This window comes from Microcaecilia unicolor, chromosome 4, assembly GCF_901765095.1.
Source record: "Microcaecilia unicolor chromosome 4, aMicUni1.1, whole genome shotgun sequence".
NCBI classification, from domain to species: Eukaryota; Metazoa; Chordata; class Amphibia; order Gymnophiona; family Siphonopidae; genus Microcaecilia; species Microcaecilia unicolor.
The window spans coordinates 15,691,660-15,714,795 of record NC_044034.1 but is presented as its reverse complement, the minus strand read 5'-3'; the positions used below and the strand labels follow the sequence as shown (position 1 = coordinate 15,714,795).

The 23,136-nt window shown below is 46.9% G+C and overlaps 1 protein-coding gene across 3 annotated transcripts in view; it reads right to left on the bottom strand.

The window, feature by feature from the left end:
* The window catches only part of ARAP1 (ArfGAP with RhoGAP domain, ankyrin repeat and PH domain 1), a 319,552-nt gene that overhangs the window by 96,259 nt on the left and 200,157 nt on the right, over positions 1–23,136 (bottom strand). For all 3 annotated transcript variants that reach the window (XM_030199983.1, XM_030199984.1, XM_030199985.1), the window contains one exon: positions 17,938–18,112. In XM_030199983.1, coding sequence (XP_030055843.1) covers positions 17,938–18,112 — 175 coding nt within the window. The remainder of the gene's footprint in view (positions 1–17,937; positions 18,113–23,136) is intronic.

Below are 23,136 nucleotides of genomic sequence, written 5' to 3'. Positions count from 1 at the left end.
TACTGGGCTAGATGGACCGTTGGTCTGACCCAGTATGGCTATTCTAATGTTCTTAGTTATACAGCACATCATCTAGTTTTCCCAAAAGCAGAGGAGGGTAAAAAGGCAGGCAGACAAGCATGTGAGATCCAGCCACATCAAAGGCAGAACTGAAAACGCAAGAGTTGCATGTTTCAACAGCACCAAGAAAAAAAAAAACTCTTTACAGTCTCATTTTTCAGACAAGTGAGTCCAGCAAATTCTGGAAGGGGAAACTTTGTGCAAGGAAAAGCATCTGGAAAAAAGAAATAGTCGGGCTTCTGCCCCTGTAGCATAAAATTAACAAACTGGACAAAATTTCTGCTGTGATGCCTTCTTGTGCAATTTTTTTTCCCTTCTAGAAGCGGCAGAAATTAAACCCTTGCACAAAAAAAGAAGTCATTTCAAAACTGTGTGAAACATACGGATCTGCAGCATTCTGGCTTTTTTTGTTTGGGTCCTCAGTTCTACCGCATCCTGAAATCTGAAAGATGACCCCCAGGTCCCTTGAAGATGGACTCAGAACCTCACAGCACTAAGGGGCCCTTTGAGAAAGGTGCGGTAGGCTCTACGCGCGTGCAGCGCACACCAAAAGAAGGCTACCGCCAGGCTAGTACACCCCCCCCCCTCCGGCGGTAATTTCAGATTTGACGTGCACCCATACTGCCAGGACAAATTATTTTATTTCCTACCGCGTACTGCGTTTCCGGTATTAATCGGCAGTTGGTGCGCGCCTACCGGTCACTGGATGTGTAGTGCGTGAGCTCTGACCGCTAGATCAATGGGTGGCGTTAAAGGTTCAGGCCGTAAATAGGCACACACTAGTTTCAATTTTACCGCAGGCCCTTTTCCCGGCCCATTGAAAAAAAAGCCCTTTTTCCCAGACGCGGTAAAAACTGCGAAAAAACGCGCCCACACTACTGAAGGTCACTTTTTGCCGTGGCTTAGAAAACGGACCCCTAAATGAGGCTCCAGAGGGAGGGGAGCAAACACCATTGGCAATCCCGCTGGGTCTCTTCAAACCCTCTGGAATTTGTTTTTCCAACCTTTTCATGTAGAACCCTTTTAGTTGTGATATTTGTTGTGCATGCCAAATTCCAGATTATCTCAACTGGCTTCACTCCTTGTCCTTGATACCACTAAGGATCTACTCCAGGAACCCATGTGGATTAGCTTCTAATTTATGTTCTCCCTAGCACTGGATTTGTCAACAAAATTCCACTCACATGGAAAGCAATTCCATAAATGGGTGTCTACTGTTAGGCGTCTACTTTTCTTTATAGAATACTAGCTTAACAGGTGAAATTCATGCCTATATTTTGATGTGTGCACTTACATAGAGCATATGTAGACGCTCACATCTAGATTGCTGAAAAACACATGTAAATTATAGGGAGTCTTTAATTTACATATGTAATTGTGTATCGTCCATGCTGTACCCAGAGACTAAAACAAAGGACCCTGTTTTCTAAGGTGCGTTAGCATTTTTAACGCGCCTACAATTAGCACGTGCGCCAACTGTGTAGACGCCTATAGGAATATTGTACACGTCTACAATATTGAAGAGAATCCGCCTGAAGCAGAGAACTCAAACGTCTCACGAGAAAACACAGAGATAAGACAAAAAAGTGGGAGGTTGACCACGGATGCCAAAGACTGGAAAGATGTGCACTTTCTTTCCAAGCACTCTACCAGAACCCTCATCCACACCCTTGTCACCCCTTGTTTAGACTACTGCAATCTGCTTCTTGTTGGCCTCCCACTTAGTCACCTCTCCCCTCTCCAGTCGGTTCCAGGGTCGCTTTTCTCATACTACCCCTCTCCTCAAGTCGCTTCACTGGCTCCCTATCCGTTTTCGCATCCTGTTCAAACTTCTTCTACTAACCTATAAATGTACTCACTCTGCTGCTCCCCAGTATCTCTCCACACTCGTCCTTCCCTACACCCCTTCCCGTGCACTCCGCTCCATGGATAAATCCTTCTTATCTGTTCCCTTCTCCACTACTGCCAACTCCAGACTTCGCTCCTTCTGTCTCGCTGCACCCTACGCCTGGAATAGACTTCCTGAGCCCCTACGTCTTGCCTCATCCTTGACCATCTTTAAATCTAGATTGAAAGCCCACCTCTTTAACATTGCTTTTGACTTGTAACCACTTGTCACCACTCGCCTCCACCTACCCTCCTCTCCTCTTTCCTCTACACATTAATTGATTTGCTTGCTTTATTTTTTGTCTATTAGATTGTAAGCTCTTTGAGCAGGGACTGTCTTTCTTCTTCTATGTTTGTGCAGCGCTGCGTACGCTTTGTAGCGCTATAAAAATGCTAAATAGTAGTAGTAGTAGTAGTACATAAGTACATAAGTAATGCCATACTGGAAAAAGACCAAGGGTCCATCGAGCCCAGCATCTTGTCCACGACAGCGGCCAATCCAGGCCAAGGGCCAAGAAAACACGCTTGCCAGCGAAGTAGGAGTTTTTCTCTACCAAGGGTCTTTTTAAAGATTCCTGATGCAGGCCTAGCGGCCGAAACACAACGTTTGTGTTGAGTCTTTTTGCTCAATAAACATTTGATCTCAAGTGCACATCTCTCCAGTCTTTGGCATCAGTGTTCAACCTCCCACTTTTTTGTCTTATCTCTGTGTTTTCCCGTGGGACGTTTGAGTTCTCCGCTTCAGGCGGATTCTCTTCAATATTGTAGACGTGTACACGGTTAACGTGCCTATAACACGGCTTAGTAAACAGGGCCCAAAAAGTGTGAAAAGGAAGCAGGCTGAACAAACAATGGGATAATCAAACGGGTTTATTTGCTGGACTCGACACGGCATCGTGTTTTGGCACAGAAGGTGCCTGCCTCAGGGGTCTACAGTAAAATTTAAACAATAATGAAAAATAAACAGAACAAATATAAGATTGCTCAATTATAAGCATAAAATGATAAAGGATGTATATGTAAAATTATATTAAATTCAAGGCGCAAGGATTTATTTATTCAAGCTTTGTTACATCAAATCAAGAACTCAATCCAACTTTTTTGAGCGGTGTACGCTCTGTTTCATCACAAGGGAGAGCTATATCAGCGCATAATGAACAATGATATGAGTTGGACAGATGTAATTGTTTCATTATCCTGCCTATTTTCGAAGGAGAAGGCCGGCCATCTTCAGACACAAATCGGGAGATGACCAGCCTTCTCTTAATGCCGTCCAAATCGGTATAATCGAAAGCCGATTTTGGCTGGCTTCAACTGCTTTCCGTCACAGGGCCGGCCAAAGTTCAAGGGGGCGTGTCGGCAGTGTACCGAAGGCAGGACGGGGGCGTGGTTAACAGATGGCCGGCCTCGGCCGATAATGGAAAAAAGAAGGGTGGCCCTGACGAGCATTTGGCCGACTTTACTTGGTCCCTTTTTGTTCACGACCAAGCCTCAAAAATGTGCCCGAACTGACCAGATGACCACCGGAGGGAATCGGGGATCACCTCCCCTTACTCCCCCAGTGGTCACCAACCCTCTCCTACCCCCCCAAAAAAATTTAAATACATTTTTTTGCCAGCCTCAAATGTCATACCCAGCTCCATCACAGCACTATGCAGGTCCCTGGAGCAGTTTTTAGTGGGTGCAGTGCACTTCAGGCAGGCGGACCCAGACCCATCCCTCTCCACCTGTTACACTTGTGGTGGTAAATGGGAGCCCTCCAAAAAAAACCCAAAACCCACTATACCCACATGTAGGTGCCCCCTTCACCCTTTAGGGCTATGGTAGTGGTGTGCAGTTGTGGGGAGTAGGTTTTGGGGGGGTTGGGGGGCTCAGCACCCAAGGTAAGGGAGCTATGCACCTGGGATCATTTTGTGAAGTCCACTGCAGTGCCCCCTAGGGTACCCGGTTGGTGTCCTGGCATGTGAGGGGGACCAGTGCACTACAAATGCTGGCTCCTCCCACGACCAAATGACTTGGATTTGGCTGGGTTTGAGATGGCCGCCATTAGTTTCCACTATCGGCGAAAACCAATGGCGGCCATCTCTAACGCCAGCGATCTCTAAGGGCGGCCCAAATGTTGAGATTTGGGCGTCCTCAACCGTATTATTGAAACGAAAGATGGCCAGCCATCTTGTTTCGATAATATGGTCAGGTACGCCGGTTTACGGGGCCGTCATTAGAGACGGCCGCCCTTATAGATGGCCGGCCCCATTCAATTATGCCCCTCCACGTTATGTTAACTAACGTATATGAAAGAGTGATTTTCTTCAGGGAGCAGGATGTGATGGAACTGTGACGAGAGTGTATTGGGTGAGATAAGAGGATGAACGAATGAGAGTGAGTGATAGGTTAAAGAATTTGTAGGCACATGTTATACTAATACTGGTATTTAAGAAAGTAAAATCATTGATATATGAAGTTCTCTGGAGAAATAGTGTTATATACTATAGTAGAGCAGTTCTCTAGTAAAAAATAGTGTCCCCCAAGTACAGAAATTATATTAAAACCATATCGAGAGCATCTATATGAAAATATAAGAAGACGGAACAGGTACGTATATGGAATTTTTATTTATTTATTTATTTATTTATTACATTTGTACCCAGCTCTTTCCCACGTACAGCAGGTCCAGTGCGGCTTACATAGTAAAAGAAAGCATCTTACATGGTAAAGAATACAGTAAAAACAAGGAAATGTAGGAACAGTATTATAAATTGTGATGATCATAACTACTTACATTATGAAAGGCATTACAAAGGACTTGTGAAAAGACAAGGATATGATAGGTGAAAGGGAAGGAGAATGGGAGGGAAATGATAAAGGATGGCGGGAAGAAGATGAGGGATTGAGTATAACATTGGGGTCAGAGTAAGCGTCGACGTCTTAGCAGGAGTATCGTAGGTGATCTGGTGGAATTAAGCTGGTCCATTAGGGTAAACTTGCTTGAAAAAATGGGACTTTAACATTTTCCTGACAGGTAAATAGTTATTAATAGCTCGGATGGGTCTTGGGAGAGCATTCCAAAGTTGACTACCCAGGAAGGAGAAACTGGAGGCGTGGTATGTTTTGTACTTGACACCTTTGCAGTTTGGGAGGTGTAGATTGAGGTATGTTCGCGATGACATTGTTCTATTTCTAATTGGGAGGTCAATCAGGTATAACAATAAAGAGTAAGACTTCCTCCACCACACACCGAGCAGAGATTTAGGCGTATTGTCTACAATGACAACTAGGTCTGCAAAGGCCACCCCTGCCCCCATCTCCCCAGATTAGAAAGAACGCTGCTTGCATATTGCTTCCAAACGACGGCTGTCAGAAGGCCGTTGCCGAATACATTTGCTTGCTGATCCACTATTTTCTATTGCTGGCCTTTGGCTCACTTGTAACATAGTAACATAGTAGATGACGGCAGAAAAAGACCTGCACAGTCCATCCAGTCTGCCCAACAAGACAACTCATATGTGCTACTTTTTGTGTATTACAGACCGTATAAGTCTGCCCAACCACCAGCCCCACCTCCCAACCACCGGCTCTGGCACAGACCGTATAAGTCTGCCCAGCACTATCCCCGCCTCCCAACCACCAGCCCCACCTCCCAACCACCAGCTCTGGCACAGACCGTATAAGTCTGCCCAGCACTATCCCCGCCTCCCAACCACCAGCCCCGCCTTCCACCATCGGCTCTGGCACAGACCTTATAAGTCTGCCCAGCACTATCCCCGCCTCCCAACCACCAGCCCCGCCTCCCGCCACCACATAGTCTGAAGTGGCTGATGGGTTGCTGTCCACACCGTGAAGTTGCAAGATCCCTGGAAGTCATACCTCCTATCCATAGGGTGGTCATCAGCACTGAAATCCTTCACGGCACTGAGGGACACAAAGGAGGCGGTTCTATAGGTCGGTACGCCCATTTAGGCATCCTGATGCCATGGGGTGAGGGCCTATTCTAATGACGGCATCTGGGCAATGTGACAGGACATGGTCATGCCCTTGTCAGGAGACGACAGAGCTGTAGCTTCACACTTGAGGGCCCCTTAAAACCAAAAAGTAGCTTTATGTTTAAAAAGGGGGGAAACTACAGGTCCCATAAGACACTGGGCTAGGGTGCTAAGAACAAAAGGGGGAGGGATCTCTAAAAACAGCCCATTCCAGGGGGTCTCAAAGGAAGAGTTCACATGCAAGAAATGGAGCGCGTCTGGTGCTGTGTCTCAGACCACGGCCATCTTGGATCTCGCTCAACTCTTATGTTCTTAAAAAATAACTCTGGGAAGATATTTGTGGTGTGTGGTTGGGGGGGGGGGGGGCACGTGCAGATGGAAGGGCCTATCCAATTTATCTCTCCAGGCCCATCCAAAATACCAAGTCTGGCTATGCCTCCGGTGTCAGTGTGCTCTCACAGATCCCAGGACTCTGCATGGTTTTCCAGTCTAACAGGAAGCCACAAAGGAGAAGGGGGCAGGGCCTGGTCAGTGACTCACAAGCCCCGTGCTGACTGCCACTCTGGGCAGAGATCGCACTGCCCTGCTTGTGACCCCATCCGCTGATGATAGTTTAGGAAACACAGCACAAACAGGTTCTTGCCATTCTGTAACTTAAGGGGAAAAAAGGCCTGGTATATCTGGCCCATTGCAAGGGACCCTGCACTCAAAATTCAGCCCTGAATCACTCAGGATCATAGGAGCCGACTCTGTGGGTGCTGTTGGTGCTTGAGCACACCCCAATATTGAGAATTTCCTTGTATGTGTCCAGGGAAGGGTTATTTCCACTGGGCTTAGCACCCCCAATAATTTTGAAAAGTTGGCTCCTATGCTCAGGATAGGTCAGTTATAAACCTTAGTCACTTTTCAGACACCCTCTTACTGTTATACACAGACTGCCTTTCCATTGTAGAAAGGAGCTACACTAACTGAAGTCCCACCCCTCGTTCATTAACTAGGCTAATCTCCCTCCACCATTAATCCATCTCCCCACTAAACCAGCAGCCCTCTAGTGCAGCCTGTGAGTGATTCATGCCCAAGAGTTATTTATACACATGATTCACTGGCTTTCCGTAAGGCAGGTGGCAGGGGGTTTGCAAAACCTACCGCAGAGAAACACAGATCTGGGAAAGCCTTTCTAAGGACTGCAAAAGCCAAACAAATCTGAGTTCAAAACCATATACAGTCACAAAGGTTTTAACCACAGAAAGGTGTTTTGCAATCCCTCAAGGCAGTCCATTATTACTCAAAAGGCAGTCGAGAAACAGCCTACACAGGGCAGGAGGTGCCTGAACTCACGGCAAAGCAGCGTTAATGCAGGTGAAGAGAGGAGTCTGTATGAAACTATGGGATGTAGCTAAGCTTTAGCAACATTCCAGAATCCCAAACAATAACAAGTTCCTGGAATCCCAAAGAGTAGCACCATTCCGTGCCACCAATCCCGAGGCAAGCAGTGGCTTCCCCCATGTCTATTTCAATAACAGACTATAGACGTTTCCTCCAGGAACCTGTCCAAACCTTTTTTAAACCCAGATACACTAACCGCCATTTCCACATCCTCCAGCAATGAGTTCCAGAGTTTAGTGGGTGAAAAAAATATTTCCTCTTATTTGTTTTTTAAAGTATTTCCGTGTAATTTCATTGTGTATCCCCTTTACTTTTTGAATGAGTGAAAAATCGATTCACCTCCACCCACTCCACACCACTCAAGATTTTGTAGACCTCAATCTTATCTCCCCTCAGCCGTCTCTTTTCCAAGCTGAAGAGCCCTAACCTCTTTAGTCTTTCCTCATACGAGAGGAGTTCCATCCCTTTTATCGTTTTGGTCGCTCTTCTTTGAACCTTTTCTAATTCTGCTATACCTTTTTCGAATGATACGGCGACCAGAATTGAATGAAATACTCAAGGTGAGGTTGCACCATGGAGCGATACAGAGGCATTGTAATATTCATGGTCTTATTTTGTATCCCTTTCCTAATAATCCAGAAGCGTAGCCCCGGAGCGCAGTCTTACCAAGGGGGACGGGTGGGAGGACCGCTGTGCCCCGAGTGCAGTCGCTGGGAGCTGCGTCGGCTCCGTTGGTTCCCCTGCTCTCTCTGCCCCGGAACAGGAAGTAACCTGTTCCGGGGCAGAGAGAGCAGTGAACAAGCAGAGACGACAACCCCCCCAGCGGCATGCACCCGGGGCGGACTGCCCCACCGCCCCCCCCCCTTCCTACGCCACTGAATAACTCCTAGTATCCTGTTTGCTTTTTTGGCCACCACCGCACACTGGGCAAAAGATTTCAGATTGTCTACAATGACACCTATATCTTTTTCTTGAGTGCTGATTCCTAAGGTAGACCCAGGTAACTATGAGTTGGATTATTCTTCCCAATGTGCATCACTTTGCATTTGTCCATATTAAATTTCATCTGCCATTTGGATGCCCCAGTCTTCCAGTTTCCTAAGGTCTTCCTGCAATATCTCACAGTCCGCATGTGTTTTGACAATTTTGAATAGTTTTGTGTCATCTGCAAATTTAATCACCTCACTTGTCGTTCCGATTTCCAGACCATTTATAAATATGTTAAATAGCACCGGTCCCAGTGGGGGCATATGACAAACATAAGAGGGAATAGGCTTAGGAGTAACCTAAGGAAGTATTATTTCACAGAAAGGGTGGTGGAGGCGTGGAATGGCCTCCCGGTGGAGGTGGTGGAGTCGAGGACTGTGTCAGAATTTAAATAGGCATGGGATAAGAATGTGGGATCGCTTAGGAAAAGGAAGAATTAGGGGTTACAGAGGATGGGCAGACTGGATGGGTCATATGGCCTTTATCTGCCGTCATGTTTCTATGTTTCTATTCCACCAATGCCTAAGAGCCAACCTCATCAGTGATGTCACAATGGCTCAATTGTCCTATTCTTGGCTTACTTTCCCCCCTTAGTGTGAAGAGTTTCAGTCTCTGGTAACCAGAGCTCATATTGTGATGTCATAATGGGAATAGGCTTAGGAGTAACCTAAGGAAGTATTATTTCACAGAAAGGGTGGTGGAGTCGAGGACTGTTCCAGAATTTAAAAAGGCATGGGATATGCATGTGGAATTGCTTAGGAACAGGAAGAATTAGGGGTTACAGAGGATGGGCAGACTGGATGGGTCACATGGCCTTTATCTGCCGTCATGTTTCTATGTTTCTATATGCATCAAACTTTATGCAATCTCCCTGTTTGGGTGGACAGATGAAGCTTTGATGTACACATGTATTTTACAAAAATACACAAGGTACACATGTATTTCACACAACCATATGTACACCAATTTCAGAGCAGGCAGAAATCTGCACATTGACATTTGCAAGCTATTGGGCTGGTTCTGGAAACCTAGTTTAAAAAGACGTATAAGCACTTACGCTACCTTTGAAAAACAGGTGCCTTTCGGACTTTTCACGTCGACGTCCTATTATAAAATCAAGCTGACGAGGCTTAGTATATTGCAGGGGTTCTCAACCCACTCCTCGGGACACATCAAGCCAGTTAGGTTTTCAGGTTTGCATAGAATGGAGATAGGGCATGCAAATTTATCTCATACATATTCATTGTGGATATCCTGAAAGCCCGACTGGTTAGGTGTGTCCTGAGGAATGGGTTGAGAACCCCTGGTATATTGTGAATGCTATTATTTTGACTTAGGATGGTATGTAAATTGCATTTTAATATGTGATTTTTTTTTTGTTTTATCTGCCTTGCACTAGATTCCTGAGTAAGCACTACGTAAATTCCAAGTTGAATTAAATTAATAGTGAGAGTACCAGAATAGAACCTGCTGTGATTAGGAATTGATGGACACAATTGTTGGCTACTATTGGTTTCTCTGTATTTTTATTTTGAAACGTACAGACCATTATTTCTAAAATTCAATGCAAGTTACAACAGACATACAAAATCAAAGAAGTACAGTGAAACCTCGGTTTTCGTCGATAATCCATCCGAAAACAATCGGTGAAATCCGAAACCGACGAAAACCAAGGCAATTAACGAGGACGCCCAAAATCGGGAGAAGGACGTCCATCTTCCGATACAAATTGGGAGATGGACGTCCTTCTTTTTCGACGAAATCCGAGGCAACCGACGAAAACCGAGACAAATTTCTAGTCGAAAAAATCAACGAAATCCGAAACCGACGAAAACCGACATCAACGAAAACAGAGATTTCACTGTACATATTAAGTAAAATAAAACCAAAAGGATAAATAAGTCATTAACACTAAGGGCCTTGTTTACTAAGGTGCACTAGCATTTTAAGCACACTTTAAAAACGCTAGCGCGTCTACAATACAGCTTAGTAAACAGGGCCCTAAAAGTTAAAGATAAAACCAACAACTAACACATACGATTGAAGGGGGGCAGACTCAAGAAAAATCTCAGGAAATATTTTTTCACAGAGAGGGTGGTGGATATGTGGAATGCCCTCCCGCAGGAGGTGGTGGAGATGAAAACAGTAACGGAATTCAAAAATGCGTGGGATAAACATAAAGGAATCCTGTTCAGAAGGAATGGACCCTCAGAAGCTTAGCCGAGATTGGGTGGCAGAGCCGGCGTGGGGAGGCGGGGCACACTTCTAGGGTCTGTGCCCTGAAAATGGAAGATACAAATCAAGGTAAGGTATGCACAAAAAGTAGCACAAATGAGTTTGTCTTGTTGGACAGACTGGATGGACCGTACAGGTCTTTCTCTGCCGTCATTTACTATGCTACTATCCAGCTTAACACAAATCGGGAGATGGCCAGCCTTCTCCGAAGGCCGGCCAAATCAGTACAATCAAAAGCCGATTTTGGCTGGCTTCAACTGCTTTCCGTTGCAGGGCCGGCCAAAGTTCAAGGGGGCGTGTCGGAAGTGCACGAAGGCGGGACGGGGGCGTGGTTAAGAGATGGCCATCCTCGGCTGATAATGGAAAAAAGAAGGGCGGCCCTGACGAGCATTTGGCTGACTTTACTTGGTCCCTTTTTGTTCATGACCAAGCCTTGAAAAGGTGCCCGAACTGACCAGGTGACCACCAGAGGGAATCGGGGATCGCCTCCCCTTACTCCCCCAGTGGTCACCAACCCCCTCCCACCCAAAAAACATTTTTTTGACAGCCTCTATGCCAGCCTCAAATGTCATACCCAGCTCCATCACAGCAGTATGCAGGTCCCTGGAGCAGTTTTTAGTGGGCAATGCAGTGCACTTCAGGCAGGCGGACCCAGGCCCATTCCCCCCCTACCTGTTACATTTGTGGTGGTAAATGGGAGCCCTCCAAAACCCACCCGAAACCCACTGTACCCACATCTAGGTGCCCCCCGTTACCCTTTAAGGGCTATGGTAGTGGTGTACATTGTGGGGAGTGGGGTTTGGGGGGGCTCAGCACACAAGGTAAGGGAGTTATGCACCTGGGAGCAATTTGTGAAGTCCACTGCAGTGCCCCCTAGGGTGCCCGGTTGGTGTCCTGGCATGTGAGGGGGACCAGTGCACTACAAATGCTGGCTCCTCCCACGACCAAATGGCTTGGATTTGGCCAGTTTTCAGATGGCCGCCATTAGTTTCCATTATCGGCGAAAACCAATGTCGGCCATCTCTAAGGGCGGCCCAAATGTTGAGATTTGGCCGGCGCCGACCGTATTATCGAAATGAAAGTTGGCTGCCCATCTTGTTTCGATAATACGGTCGGGTACGCCTCTTTACGGGGCCGTCATTAGAGATGGATGCCCTTATAGATGGCCGGCCCCGTTCGATTATGCCCCTCCACGTATGTTACTGTAAGGAAACTCTTCAGGTCCAATATAAATCCTTTTCAAACAAAAATAACAGAAATGATTAAAATACAGCACACATATATCCACCTAAAACAAACTCCATTTAGATACTGTAGCGGCTACACATATAATATTTTAACTCAGCTTCTATAGGTCTCTTTTCCCTCTGCTCCCTTTAGTGTCTTTGCTTTGTTTTTTGATGGAGGAGGGAGGAGAGTTTTGGGGATCTTTTCCAAGCTTAAGACAGGAAGCTGCTTACCCTCTTCTAAACAAATGTGAAACCCCGAATGCCGCAGGCACAGTTTCACCATCAAAGCCCAGACGGACTGGCACATATCCAAGCTCAAGCACTCGGAGGAAGCATCAGTGCCAGGACTGCTTCTGAGGATTTACCGTCACATTCCTGATCTGCAAGTTTTCTTATGTTGAAATGTTTTTGTGCACAGGTATGTGGTTCTGCTCTGTAGTGCTGCTCACTCAAGGGGAGTAAAGTTAACTTGTTTAAAATGTAGTATTTTTATTACTACTACTTAACATTTCTAAAGCGCTACTAGGGTTACGCAGCGCTGTACAGTTTAACAAAGAGAGACAGTCCCTGCTCAAAGAGCTTACAATCTAATAGATAAGAGTGAGACAAATATAGGACAATCCATTGTGACATCACTGATGAGGTTGGCTCTTAGGCATTGGTGGAATGAGGCATTATGACATCACAATCTCAGCTCTGGTTAAATCACTGCTATATGTAATACTACTACTACTACTTAACATTTCTAGAGCGCTACTAGGGTTACGCAGCGCTGTACAATTTAACAAAGAGAGACAGTCCCTGCTCAAAGAGCTTACAATCTAATAGATAAGAGTGAGACAAATATAGGACAATCAAGCCATTGTGACATCACTGATGAGGTTGGCTCTTAGGCATTGGTGGAATGAGGCATTATGACATCACAATCTCAGCTCTGGTTAAATCACTGCTATATGTAATACTACTACTACTACTACTACTACTACTTAACATTTCTAAAGCGCTACTAGGGTTACGCAGCGCTGTACAGTTTAGCAAAGAGAGACAGTCCCTGCTCAAAGAGCTTACAATCTAATAGATAAGAGTGAGACAAATATAGGACAATCAAGCCATTGTGACATCACTGATGAGGTTGGCTCTTAGGCACTGGTGGAATGAGGCATTATGACATCACAATCTCAGCTCTGGTTAAATCACTGCTATATGTAATAATACTACTACTACTACTTAACATTTCTAAAGCGCTACTAGGGTTACGCAGCGCTGTACAGTTTAGCAAAGAGAGACAGTCCCTGCTCAAAGAGCTTACAATCTAATAGATAAGAGTGAGACAAATATAGGACAATCAAGCCATTGTGACATCACTGATGAGGTTGGCTCTTAGGCATTGGTGGAATGAGGCATTATGACATCACAATCTCAGCTCTGGTAAATCACTGCTATATGTAATACTACTACTACTACTACTACTACTTAACATTTCTAAAGCGCTACTAGGGTTACGCAGCGCTGTACAGTTTAACAAAGAAGACCAGTCCCTGCTCAAAGGAGCTTACAATCTAATGGACAACATGTGCAGTCAGTTTACAATCTAATGGTAAACTCAAGTTGGCTCCATTTCTTTCAGACAGGTAAATCTAGCCCTGGTTTTGCTCCCATTGTGCTTCCAAAGCTACACTTCCTTTGGCTGTGGGACACGGCCAGAACCAGATCACTGGCTTTGAGCAAAACGGACACAGGGCTTTTAAGAGATGCAGCACTCCTGACTTTCCCCCAGTAGGAGGCAGCGCCCAGGAGGAAGGGAACGCACAGGAAATTCGTACCATGCAATAGCTCCCAGCACAGCAGAGGTTGTAGTGACTAGACACCCCTATTTTTTTCCACATCCAGTCCGGGTTTTACCCTTACCACCTGCAGCGATTTCTTCTTTCCTTGGGGCAGCATCTTTCGACCGGTGTGCCGCAACTGCTCCTCAGGTGTGCCACGGTCTAGAAAGCTGCATGGGAACCACAGGCGTAGCCAGACCTCGGTGGGTGGGGAGGCCAGAGCCCGAGGTGGGGGGCACTGTTTAGCCGCCAACCCCCCTCCTGCCACTTTGGACCCCCACCCCCACCACAACCGCAACCCTCCCCCCCGCCCGCCCCCTGCCCCAACGCTGCATCAGGTACCTTGTTTGCTGGCAGGGGTCCCCAATCCCCGCCAGCCGAAGAGTCTTCTTCAGCGCCTGTCGACTCCGGCGCCTTCGTTGTGTGATCATCAGTTTCTGACGCCTTACGTCCTGCAAGGGGCTGGCGGCGGGGGGGTGTCAAATGTAGAGGGGGCCAGGGCGTAATCTGTGGGGGCCCATGCCCCCGTGGCCCCACGTAACTACGCCCCTGATGGAACAGGGTCCGCAAGGATCCTGCAGGAATCCCCTTCAGGTCTGCGAGGATCCTGTGGGGATGCAAATAGTTCCTGCAAGGTTTCCGGGGAAGCGTACGAGCTTCTCAGTGACCACCTACGTACCCAAGACATCGCAATACAGCCTCCTCTTCCCTTCAATAATTCAGCGCACCTGCACTTGCTCTCTGCCCGGGCTGAGGTTACCAAGGCTCACGTCACTTTGGGCAGCCAAAAAAGAGGCCCCCTGTTCAGTGGCGTTCCTGGGGGGGGCGGTGGGTGCGGTCCGCCCCAGGTGCATGCTGCTGGGGGGGGGGGGTTGCCGCGCGCGCCTGTCCTCCATTGTTCCATGCTTCTCTGCCCCGGAACAGGTTACTTCCTGTTCCGGGGCAGAGAAGAAGCATGGAACAACGGAGGACAGGCGCGCACGGCACCCCCCCCCCCCCAGCGGCGTGCACCCGGGGGGGGTTCCTTCGCGGGGGGTGTCCTTTCGCCGGGGGGGGGGGTTTGCGCTGCATCCAGGGGGGGCGCTGCACCCAGGGGGCGGGGCGCATCGGCGATCCGCCCCGGGTGTCAGCCCCCCTAGGAACGCCACTGCCCCTGTTTTACAACTGCCCCCAACATGTGTAGATATAAGAATCCAATGTAGGCATCTGATTTCCTTACCCTGCCCTCTCACCACTGTAGAATGCTGAGCTTTACACTCAGAGAAATTTTCAGGCAAGCCATTTCCTCCAGCTGTGTTCTGGAAGACGAGACCCTCTGTTCAGAAAGGTCTGCAGGGCTGTTTGTTCACAGCCCATGGGCGCAGGTACAGGCAGACATCTTGGGCTTGATTTTCAAAAAAAAGCTGGGCTCCTAGATTGGCGCCCTAAATTTAAGACTAGATTCTGTAACTGGTGACTGCATTTGGGCGCTGAAAAATAATGAGGGCTGAGATCTAGAATGGGTGAGGGGAATTTTCAAAGGGAGGGGGGGCTCTTACTGTTGTGTGCTGGGGTGAGGGTGTAGAGGAGGAGGGGGGGCTGGATCGGGACCCAGGAAGGGGATCGGAAGTGGAAAAAAAAGTTATGTGGGTGCCGTATGATATTCAGTGCCAGCCCCAACATAGCTGTTTACCTTCTGCTAAATCATATAATCACGTAGAGACAAAACTGCAGGCCTTCTCCATCGTGGCCCCATCCTTGTGGAATGCTGTACCCGGATACATGAGATCATGTGCAGTCATTCAACGATTCAAGCCCCTGCTAAAAACGCATCTGTTGGCTACCTGAAGACTTATTTAAATGCCTCTTGTTTCCTTTTCTGCATTTTTTGGGGGGTCAGATGGATGAGGGGAGATACGATCGAGGTCTACAAAATCTTGAGTGGTGTAGAATGAGTAGAAGTGAATTGATTTTTTACTTGTTCCAAAAGTACAAAGACTAGGGACACTTGAGGAAGTTACATGGAAATACTTTAAAAACAAATAGAAGGAAATATTTTTTTTACTCAACGAATAGTTAAGCTCTGGAACTCTTTGCCGGAGGATGTGGTAACAGCAGTTAGTGTATCTGGTTTAAAAAAGGTTTGGACAAATTCCTGGAGGAAAAGTCCATAGTCTGCTATTGAGACAGACATGGGAAGCAACTGCTTGCCCTGGGATTTGTAGTATGGAATGTTGCCACTCTGAGATTCTGCATGGAATCTTGTCACCCTTTAGGATTCCAGAATGTTGCTATACTTTGGGGTTCTACATGGAATGTTGATACTCTGAGATTCTGCATGGAATCTTGTCACCCTTTAGGATTCCAGAATGTTGCTATTCTTTGGGGTTCTACATGGAATGTTGCTACTCTTTGAGATTCTGAATGGAATCTTGTTACTCTTTAGGATTCCAGAATCTTGCTATACTTTGGGGTTCTACATGGAATGTTGCCTCGATTTGGGTTTCTGCCAGGTACTTGTGACCTGGCTTGGCCACTGTTTGGAAAACAGGATACTGGGCTAGATGGACCACTGCTGGTCTGACCCAGTATGGCTACTCTTATGTTCTTATGAGCATTTTATTGATTGTGTTTTAGCGTCATGTGCTTAGCGATTGTTACGCGTTTAAGACTATGTATGTGCCTATTGTTACCCGCCTTGGATAAAGGCGGGACATAAATGTAGTAAATAAATAAAGAAACATAAATAAATAAGATGCCGAACTTAGGACTGCAGAGGAGCCTGCGGTTATGCAGGTGCCGGTAGTATTCAGTGCCGGCACCCGCATAGCTAAGCGGGTGAATTTAGGAGAGCTCAGAATCTGCAAGTTTAAAGACCGGCGAGAAGTAACAGAACTCCTGCCTGCTTAAATCGCTTTGAGACATGTATACCCTGGAGGAAAGGAGAAACAGGGGTGATATGATACAGACGTTCAAATATTTGAAAGCTATTAGTCCGCAAACGAACCTTTTACGGAGATGGGAGGGCAGTAGAACAAGAGGACATGATATGAGAGTGAAGGGGGGCAAAATCAAGAAAAATGTCAGGAAGTATTTTTTCACGGAGAGAGTGGTAGATACTTGGAATGGTGGTGGAGATGAAAACGGTAGCGGAATTCAAGCATGCGTGGGATAAACATAAAGGAATCCTGTGCAGAAGGAATGGATCCTCAGAAGCTTAGCCGCTGGTGTTTGGGTGGTGGGGCTAGTTCTGGGCAAGACTTCTACAGTCTGTGTCCTGAAAATGGCAGATACAAATCAAGGTAAGGTATACACAAGAAGTTGCACATATGAGTTTATCTTGTTGGGCAGACTAGATGGACCGTGAAGGTCTTTTTCTGCCGTCATCTACTATGTTACTATAAGACACCCAACTGCCAATATTTACCTGCACTAAACCGGGCATTGCCACTGAATATCATCTCTGACGCTTACGTTCAAAGTGGGCAGGTCAGGGACTTCCCCTTTACATGGTGGAAATCAAGGAAGCAGATCAGTAGTAGATAAACACAAATTTATTGAATGAAAACCAAATGATATAATGAGCCCGACACAGGCCGTGTTTCGCCCAGCAGGGCTGCGTCAGGGGCTACACACTGATCCTTAGTTGTCAATATCTGTAGACATATGTACAAATGGAAATGAATGTACTCTGTGATAGCATTGTAGGAGAGTTCACGGGAGGAGGTAGCTTTTCCAGCCACCCTCCTGGTCTCATTTGTATTTCTTCAAGACAAAGAAGCCTTACTTAGACTGTATTTACGTCAGACCACCTCAGTTACTTATGGTTTTCTCAGCTATCACAGTCGCGAGGGTGTTTGACGGTTATCACCCTTTAGGATCATTCAGTTTGTGCTGTTTTTTTTACCTCATATTTGATAAGATCCATGATCTCAGTTTCCTGTACATTCATTTCTATTAGTACATATGTCTACAGATATCGACAACTAAGGATCAATGTGTAGCCCCTGACGCAGCCCTGCTGGGCGAAACACGGCCTGTGTCGGGCTCATTATATCATTTGGTTTTCATTCAATAAATTTGTGTTTATCTCCTACTGATCTGCTTCCTTGATTTCCATCTTGGAGTTTGCAGGTCGTCTGCCTTGCTGTTTGCTTGAACCTTCCCCTTTACATGGCAGGAGCACAATCTTGTCACACATCAGACCTGGAATATCGTAGGATAAGCCTGTTCCAGCCTTCTGTCATCCTAAAACACCTTTTACACTGACATTTGGTAATTTACAGCCAAAATCATCATCGGTGCTCAGCAAATCCCAGCAAAACAGACTTCTTGTTTCACAAAGAATGAAGAACTCAAAACTCTTACCTGAGTTTCTGTTCTGCAGCAAGAATTCCATCTGCAGCCTCTGCCCTGCGTCCTCTGCCAGCGCGATGGGACTTGGGTGCACAGGATCCCCGGAGAAGCAGCCCACCTCCGCCCCGCAGAAGACCAAGGACTGCGTCTCAGCCAGGTCACTGGTGGTCACAGCAGCACACAGAGCCTGTGGCGGAAAGAGAGAGCGGAGGGCACATGGGACCAGGAGGTTTATAATGCAAGGAGCAAAAAACCAGAGGGACAGACAAGACAAATCCCCTCACACTGTCCAGGTAAGGACAGAACAAGGTCCAAGATCCTCAATGCAAGGAGATGTAAGTATTTGCAGGCTCCCAGGAGCTCCACACCCACATGGAAAACTGCAGAGGGCTGCAATGGAACTGAAATGGTTTATTTTCCTTTTTCCCCTGAAGGAGCCCTGGCTGATGTCATGGGGCGGGGTGAGGCATCTTGGAACAGAGCTAAGGAGCCGGATTCCTGCAGGTCCCCTGACTATTACAAACACCACAAGCCAAGGAGGAGGGGGGGGGGGGGGGAAGCAGACTTCTCCCTGAACAAAAACAAACAGAGGTCTGAAGCTGCCCAGCCTCCCAGGTAGAAGGAAGTTTTTCCCTGTGCAGAAAGCCTGTGCCTGCATGGAGAAGTACAGGAGAGAGCAGCCCCCACCCGCCTTTAGCAGGCAGGGAGAAAGCAGAAAATGCTTTCAGCAGGCACGTGGATACCAGGTTAAGAAAAGCTGGCTGGCAGGCAGCTGGTTTTTGTGGCCTCACTTTTAAATCCTGTCAGGGAAAGTACCTTCACAGGGGATGCCAGGAGAGCCCAGCAAAGCAGGGCAGGGCAGAAAAGCACTGTTACAGGACACAGTAAAGCAGCAGCATGGCATAGACTACGGCATGGTCACAGGTCAGCACTGGAAAGGTACAGAATATAACATAGTCACAAGACAGCACAGTAAAGTACACTACACAGTACAGTACAGCTGAGTATAGAACACTTCCAGCACAATCAAAGCACGGCAGAGAATGTTGCAGTCACAGCACAGTAGGCATAGAAAAGTACAGAACACAGTACAGCACAATAGAGCAAAAAACACAGTATGGTCAAAGCATGTAGTCACAGTACAGTACAGGCATAATAATGCACAGTACACAATCTGGCGCAACACAGTATAAAACACTTCCAACACAGTCAAAGCACACAAGAGAACACTACAGTCACAGCACACCACAGTATAGTGCAGGAATAGTACAGCACAGTACACAGTACAGCACAATAGAGTATAGAACAGTTCCAGCACAGTCAAAGCATGGCAGAGAATGCTACAGTCATAGCACAGTACAGTACAGTGCAGGCATAATAAAGCACGATACAGCATAAAACACAGCATAGCCAAAGCATGTAGTCACAGTACAGTACAGGCATAATAATGCACAGTACACAATCTGGCGCAACACAGTATAAAACACTTCCAACACAGTCAAAGCACACAAGAGAACACTACAGTCACAGCACACCACAGTATAGTGCAGGAATAGTACAGCACAGTACACAGTACAGCACAATAGAGTATAGAACAGTTCCAGCACAGTCAAAGCATGGCAGAGAAAGCTACAGTGACAGTACAGTGCAGTGCAGGCAGAGTACAGCAATCACAGTACAGCACAATACAGTATAGTGCAGTCACAGTACAACATTTGAAGTACAGCAGTCACAGGGCTGCACAGCAGACTACACTGCAGTCACAGTACAGCAGTCACAGGATAGAGAGCTACAGAACACATTAAAGGGTGCACCACTCACAGCTCTGTGGACCCCCAGACGGTTCACTGTAGGCTGAATTTTACCCATTAACTGGCAACCTTACAAGGACAGCACTACAGGAGAAAATCAATAAACAAAGAGGCCACACTGCAATAAAAGATTGATAACACAAAGAGATGCTGATCCAGCAAAGGAGCACACACTGCATCAATAACACAGAGAGGAACTGATCCAGCAAAACAGCGCACACAGCACTGATAACACAGACAGGAACAGATCAGGAGCACACACTGCACTGATAAGACAAAGAGATGCTGATCCAGGAAAAGAGCACACACTGCATCAATAACACAGAGAGGAACTGATCCAGCAAAGGACCATGAACTGCACTGATAACACAAAGAGACGCTGATCCAGCAAAGGAGCACACACTGCACTGATAACACTGCTAAAACATGATGTACCCCCATATGACCATCTGCACTACCCAAGCTGCAAAGGACTAAAATACAAATCAACTTACACATCTAGTTTTTCCTACATAAGCACGCAACTGTGGAACACATTGCCAAAACACCTAAACTTCCAGAAAACACTAAAAACTAACCTGTTTAAAAAGGCATTCCCTAATGATCCAACTTAAATGCCTGATCTCTGCAACACAACCAAACTAAAGAACGTACTGGACATAACACAACTCTCCCGCTGTACGATTCCCTAGTGTGGCTGTGCCACTCGAACTTTACCTACCACAACATCACTTTGCATTTGTTCACACCGGAGTCTGTAACGCCTCTCCGGTACTATGTAAGCCACATTGAGCCTACAAATAGGTGGGGAAATGCGGGATACAAATGTAACAAATAAATAAATAAATTTTCAGTTCCTCCCACGGCCAAAGGGTTTATTTTTTGCTCTGGATTGTTGAGAGTGCCCTGATCTGTACCCTCTTTCACTTCTCCTAGCATTCCTGGCTCAATACAGAAAAGCAAAGATGTTATCCAATTGTTTATACAGCTGTCAGTCTAGGAATCCCTCATACTCTTGCAAAGTGGATGAATGAAGGCAGTACACCTGCGGGGGAAGGGAAGAGCCTCTTCTCCTCCCGCTGGGCTTCAGGGTCTCCTCTGGGGACCTCAGCTGGGAGATTTGGGAACCTCTTTTTAAAGGTAGGGGGATGGGGAGCAGGAGGGCAGCCTTACACAGAATAACATTTTTATAAGTGGAGTGGAGGAGTGGCCTAGTGATTAGGGTGGTGGACTTTGGTCCTGGGGAACTGAGTTTGATTCCCACTTCAGGCACAGGCAGCTCCTTGTGACTCTGGGCAAGTCACTTAACCCTCCATTGCCCCATGTAAGCCGCATTGAGCCTGCCATGAGTGGGAAAGCGCAGGGTACAAATGTAACAAAAATAAAATAGATACTATTGGAGATTCTACATGGAATGTTGCTACTATTGGAGATTCTACATGGAATGTTCCTATTCCACTAGCAACATTCCATGTAGAAGGCTGCGCAGGCTTCTGTTTCTGTGAGTACGTGCAGGACGTCAGACTCACAGAAGCAGAAGCCTGCGCGGCCACATTGGTGATCTGCAAGGGCCGACTTCTACATGGAATGTTGCTAGTGGGACTCTGGGCAAGTCACTTAACCCTCCATTGCCCCACGTACAAATAAGTACCTGTATACAATATGTAAGCCGCATTGAGCCTGCTATGAGTGGGAAAGCGCAGGGTACAAATGTAACAAAAATAAAATAGATACTATTGGAGATTCTACATGGAATGTTGCTACTATTGGAGATTCTACATGGAATGTTCCTATTCCACTAGCAACATTCCATGTAGAAGGCTGCGCAGGCTTCTGTTTCTGTGAGTACGTGCAGGACGTCAGACTCACAGAAGCAGAAGCCTGTGCGGCCACATTGGTGATCTGCAAGGGCCGACTTCTACATTGAATGTTGCTAGTGGAATAGCAACATTCCATGTAGAATCTCAAATAGTAGCAACAGTGGAGGAGTGGCCTAGTGGTTAGGGTGCTGGACTTTGGTCCTGGGGAACTGAGTTCAATTCCCACTTCAGGCACAGGCAGCTCCTTGTAACTCTGGGCAAGTCACTTAACCCTCCATTGCCCCATGTAAGCCACATTGAGCCTGCCATGAGTGGGAAAGTGCAGGGTACAAATGTAACAAAAAAAATAACTATCTTGAGGTGGGGAAAAATTGGACCTCTCGGCTATGCTACATTTTTGAAAAATCTCTTTCGGGGTAGAACCACTAGACCCCAGGTTTATTTTATTTTTAATCCTGGCAGGTGTTCGAGGGAGATCAGGTGCTACTGGTCCCCTCTCATTTTTAATCTTGTGGGAGGAAGTGAAAGAAAAGTGGGGAGCTGACGGCCTGTTACCCAATATACAAAACCTCGGGGAGCAACAAAGTTACCTGGCTAGTCAAGACTATTTAGCAGCACTTTCACCAAGATATTTGGCTAAAGTTTATTTGCTTAACATCTCAGCTCACCAGCTTAATGATGACTGGCCTATTAAGGACCTAACTATGGAAACACCAGGGGAAAGCTGGTGGAAATGAAAACAGTAACAGAATTCAAACACGCGTGGGAAACATAAAGGAATCCTGTTCAGAAGGAAGGGATCCTCAGAAGCTTAGCAGAGATTGGGTGGCAGAGTCGGTGGTGAAAGGCGTGGCTAGTGGTTGGGAGGTGGGGCTAGTGCTAGGCAGACTTCTACGGTCTGTGCCCTGAAAATGGCAGATACAAATCAAGGTCAGGTATACACAAAAAGTAGCACATATGAGTTTATCTTGTTGGGCAGACTGGATGGACCGTACAGGTCTTTCTCTGCCATCATCTACTATGTTACTATCCACCTCATTTTCGAAAGGGATCGCCGGCGATCTCCTGATCCCGGCCAAATCGGTGTTATCGAAAGCCGATTTTGGTCGGCCCCAACTGCTTTCTCGTCGTGGCGCCAGCCAACCTTCAAGGGGGCATGTTGGTAGGGTAGCGAAGGCGGGACGGGGGCGTGGGTACGGGATGGCCAGCTTCACCTTATAATGAAAAAAAAATGGCCGGCTCGAACAAGCATTTCGCTGGCCGGACTTGGTCCATTTATTTTTAGGACCAAGTCTGAAAAAAGTGCCCCAACTGACCAGATGACCACCGAAGGGAAGCAGGGATTACCTCCCCTTACTCCCCCAGTGGTCACCAACCCCCTCCCACCCAAAAAAAAAAAGACAAACTTTTTTGGCCAGCCTGTATGCCAGCCTGAAATGTCATACCCAGCTCCTTGACAGCAGTATGCAGGTCCCTGGAGCAGTTTTTAGTGGGTACAGTGCACTTCAGGCAGGTGGACCCAGGCCCATCCCCCCCTACCTGTTCCGCTTGTGGTGGTTAATGTTGAGCCATCCAAACCC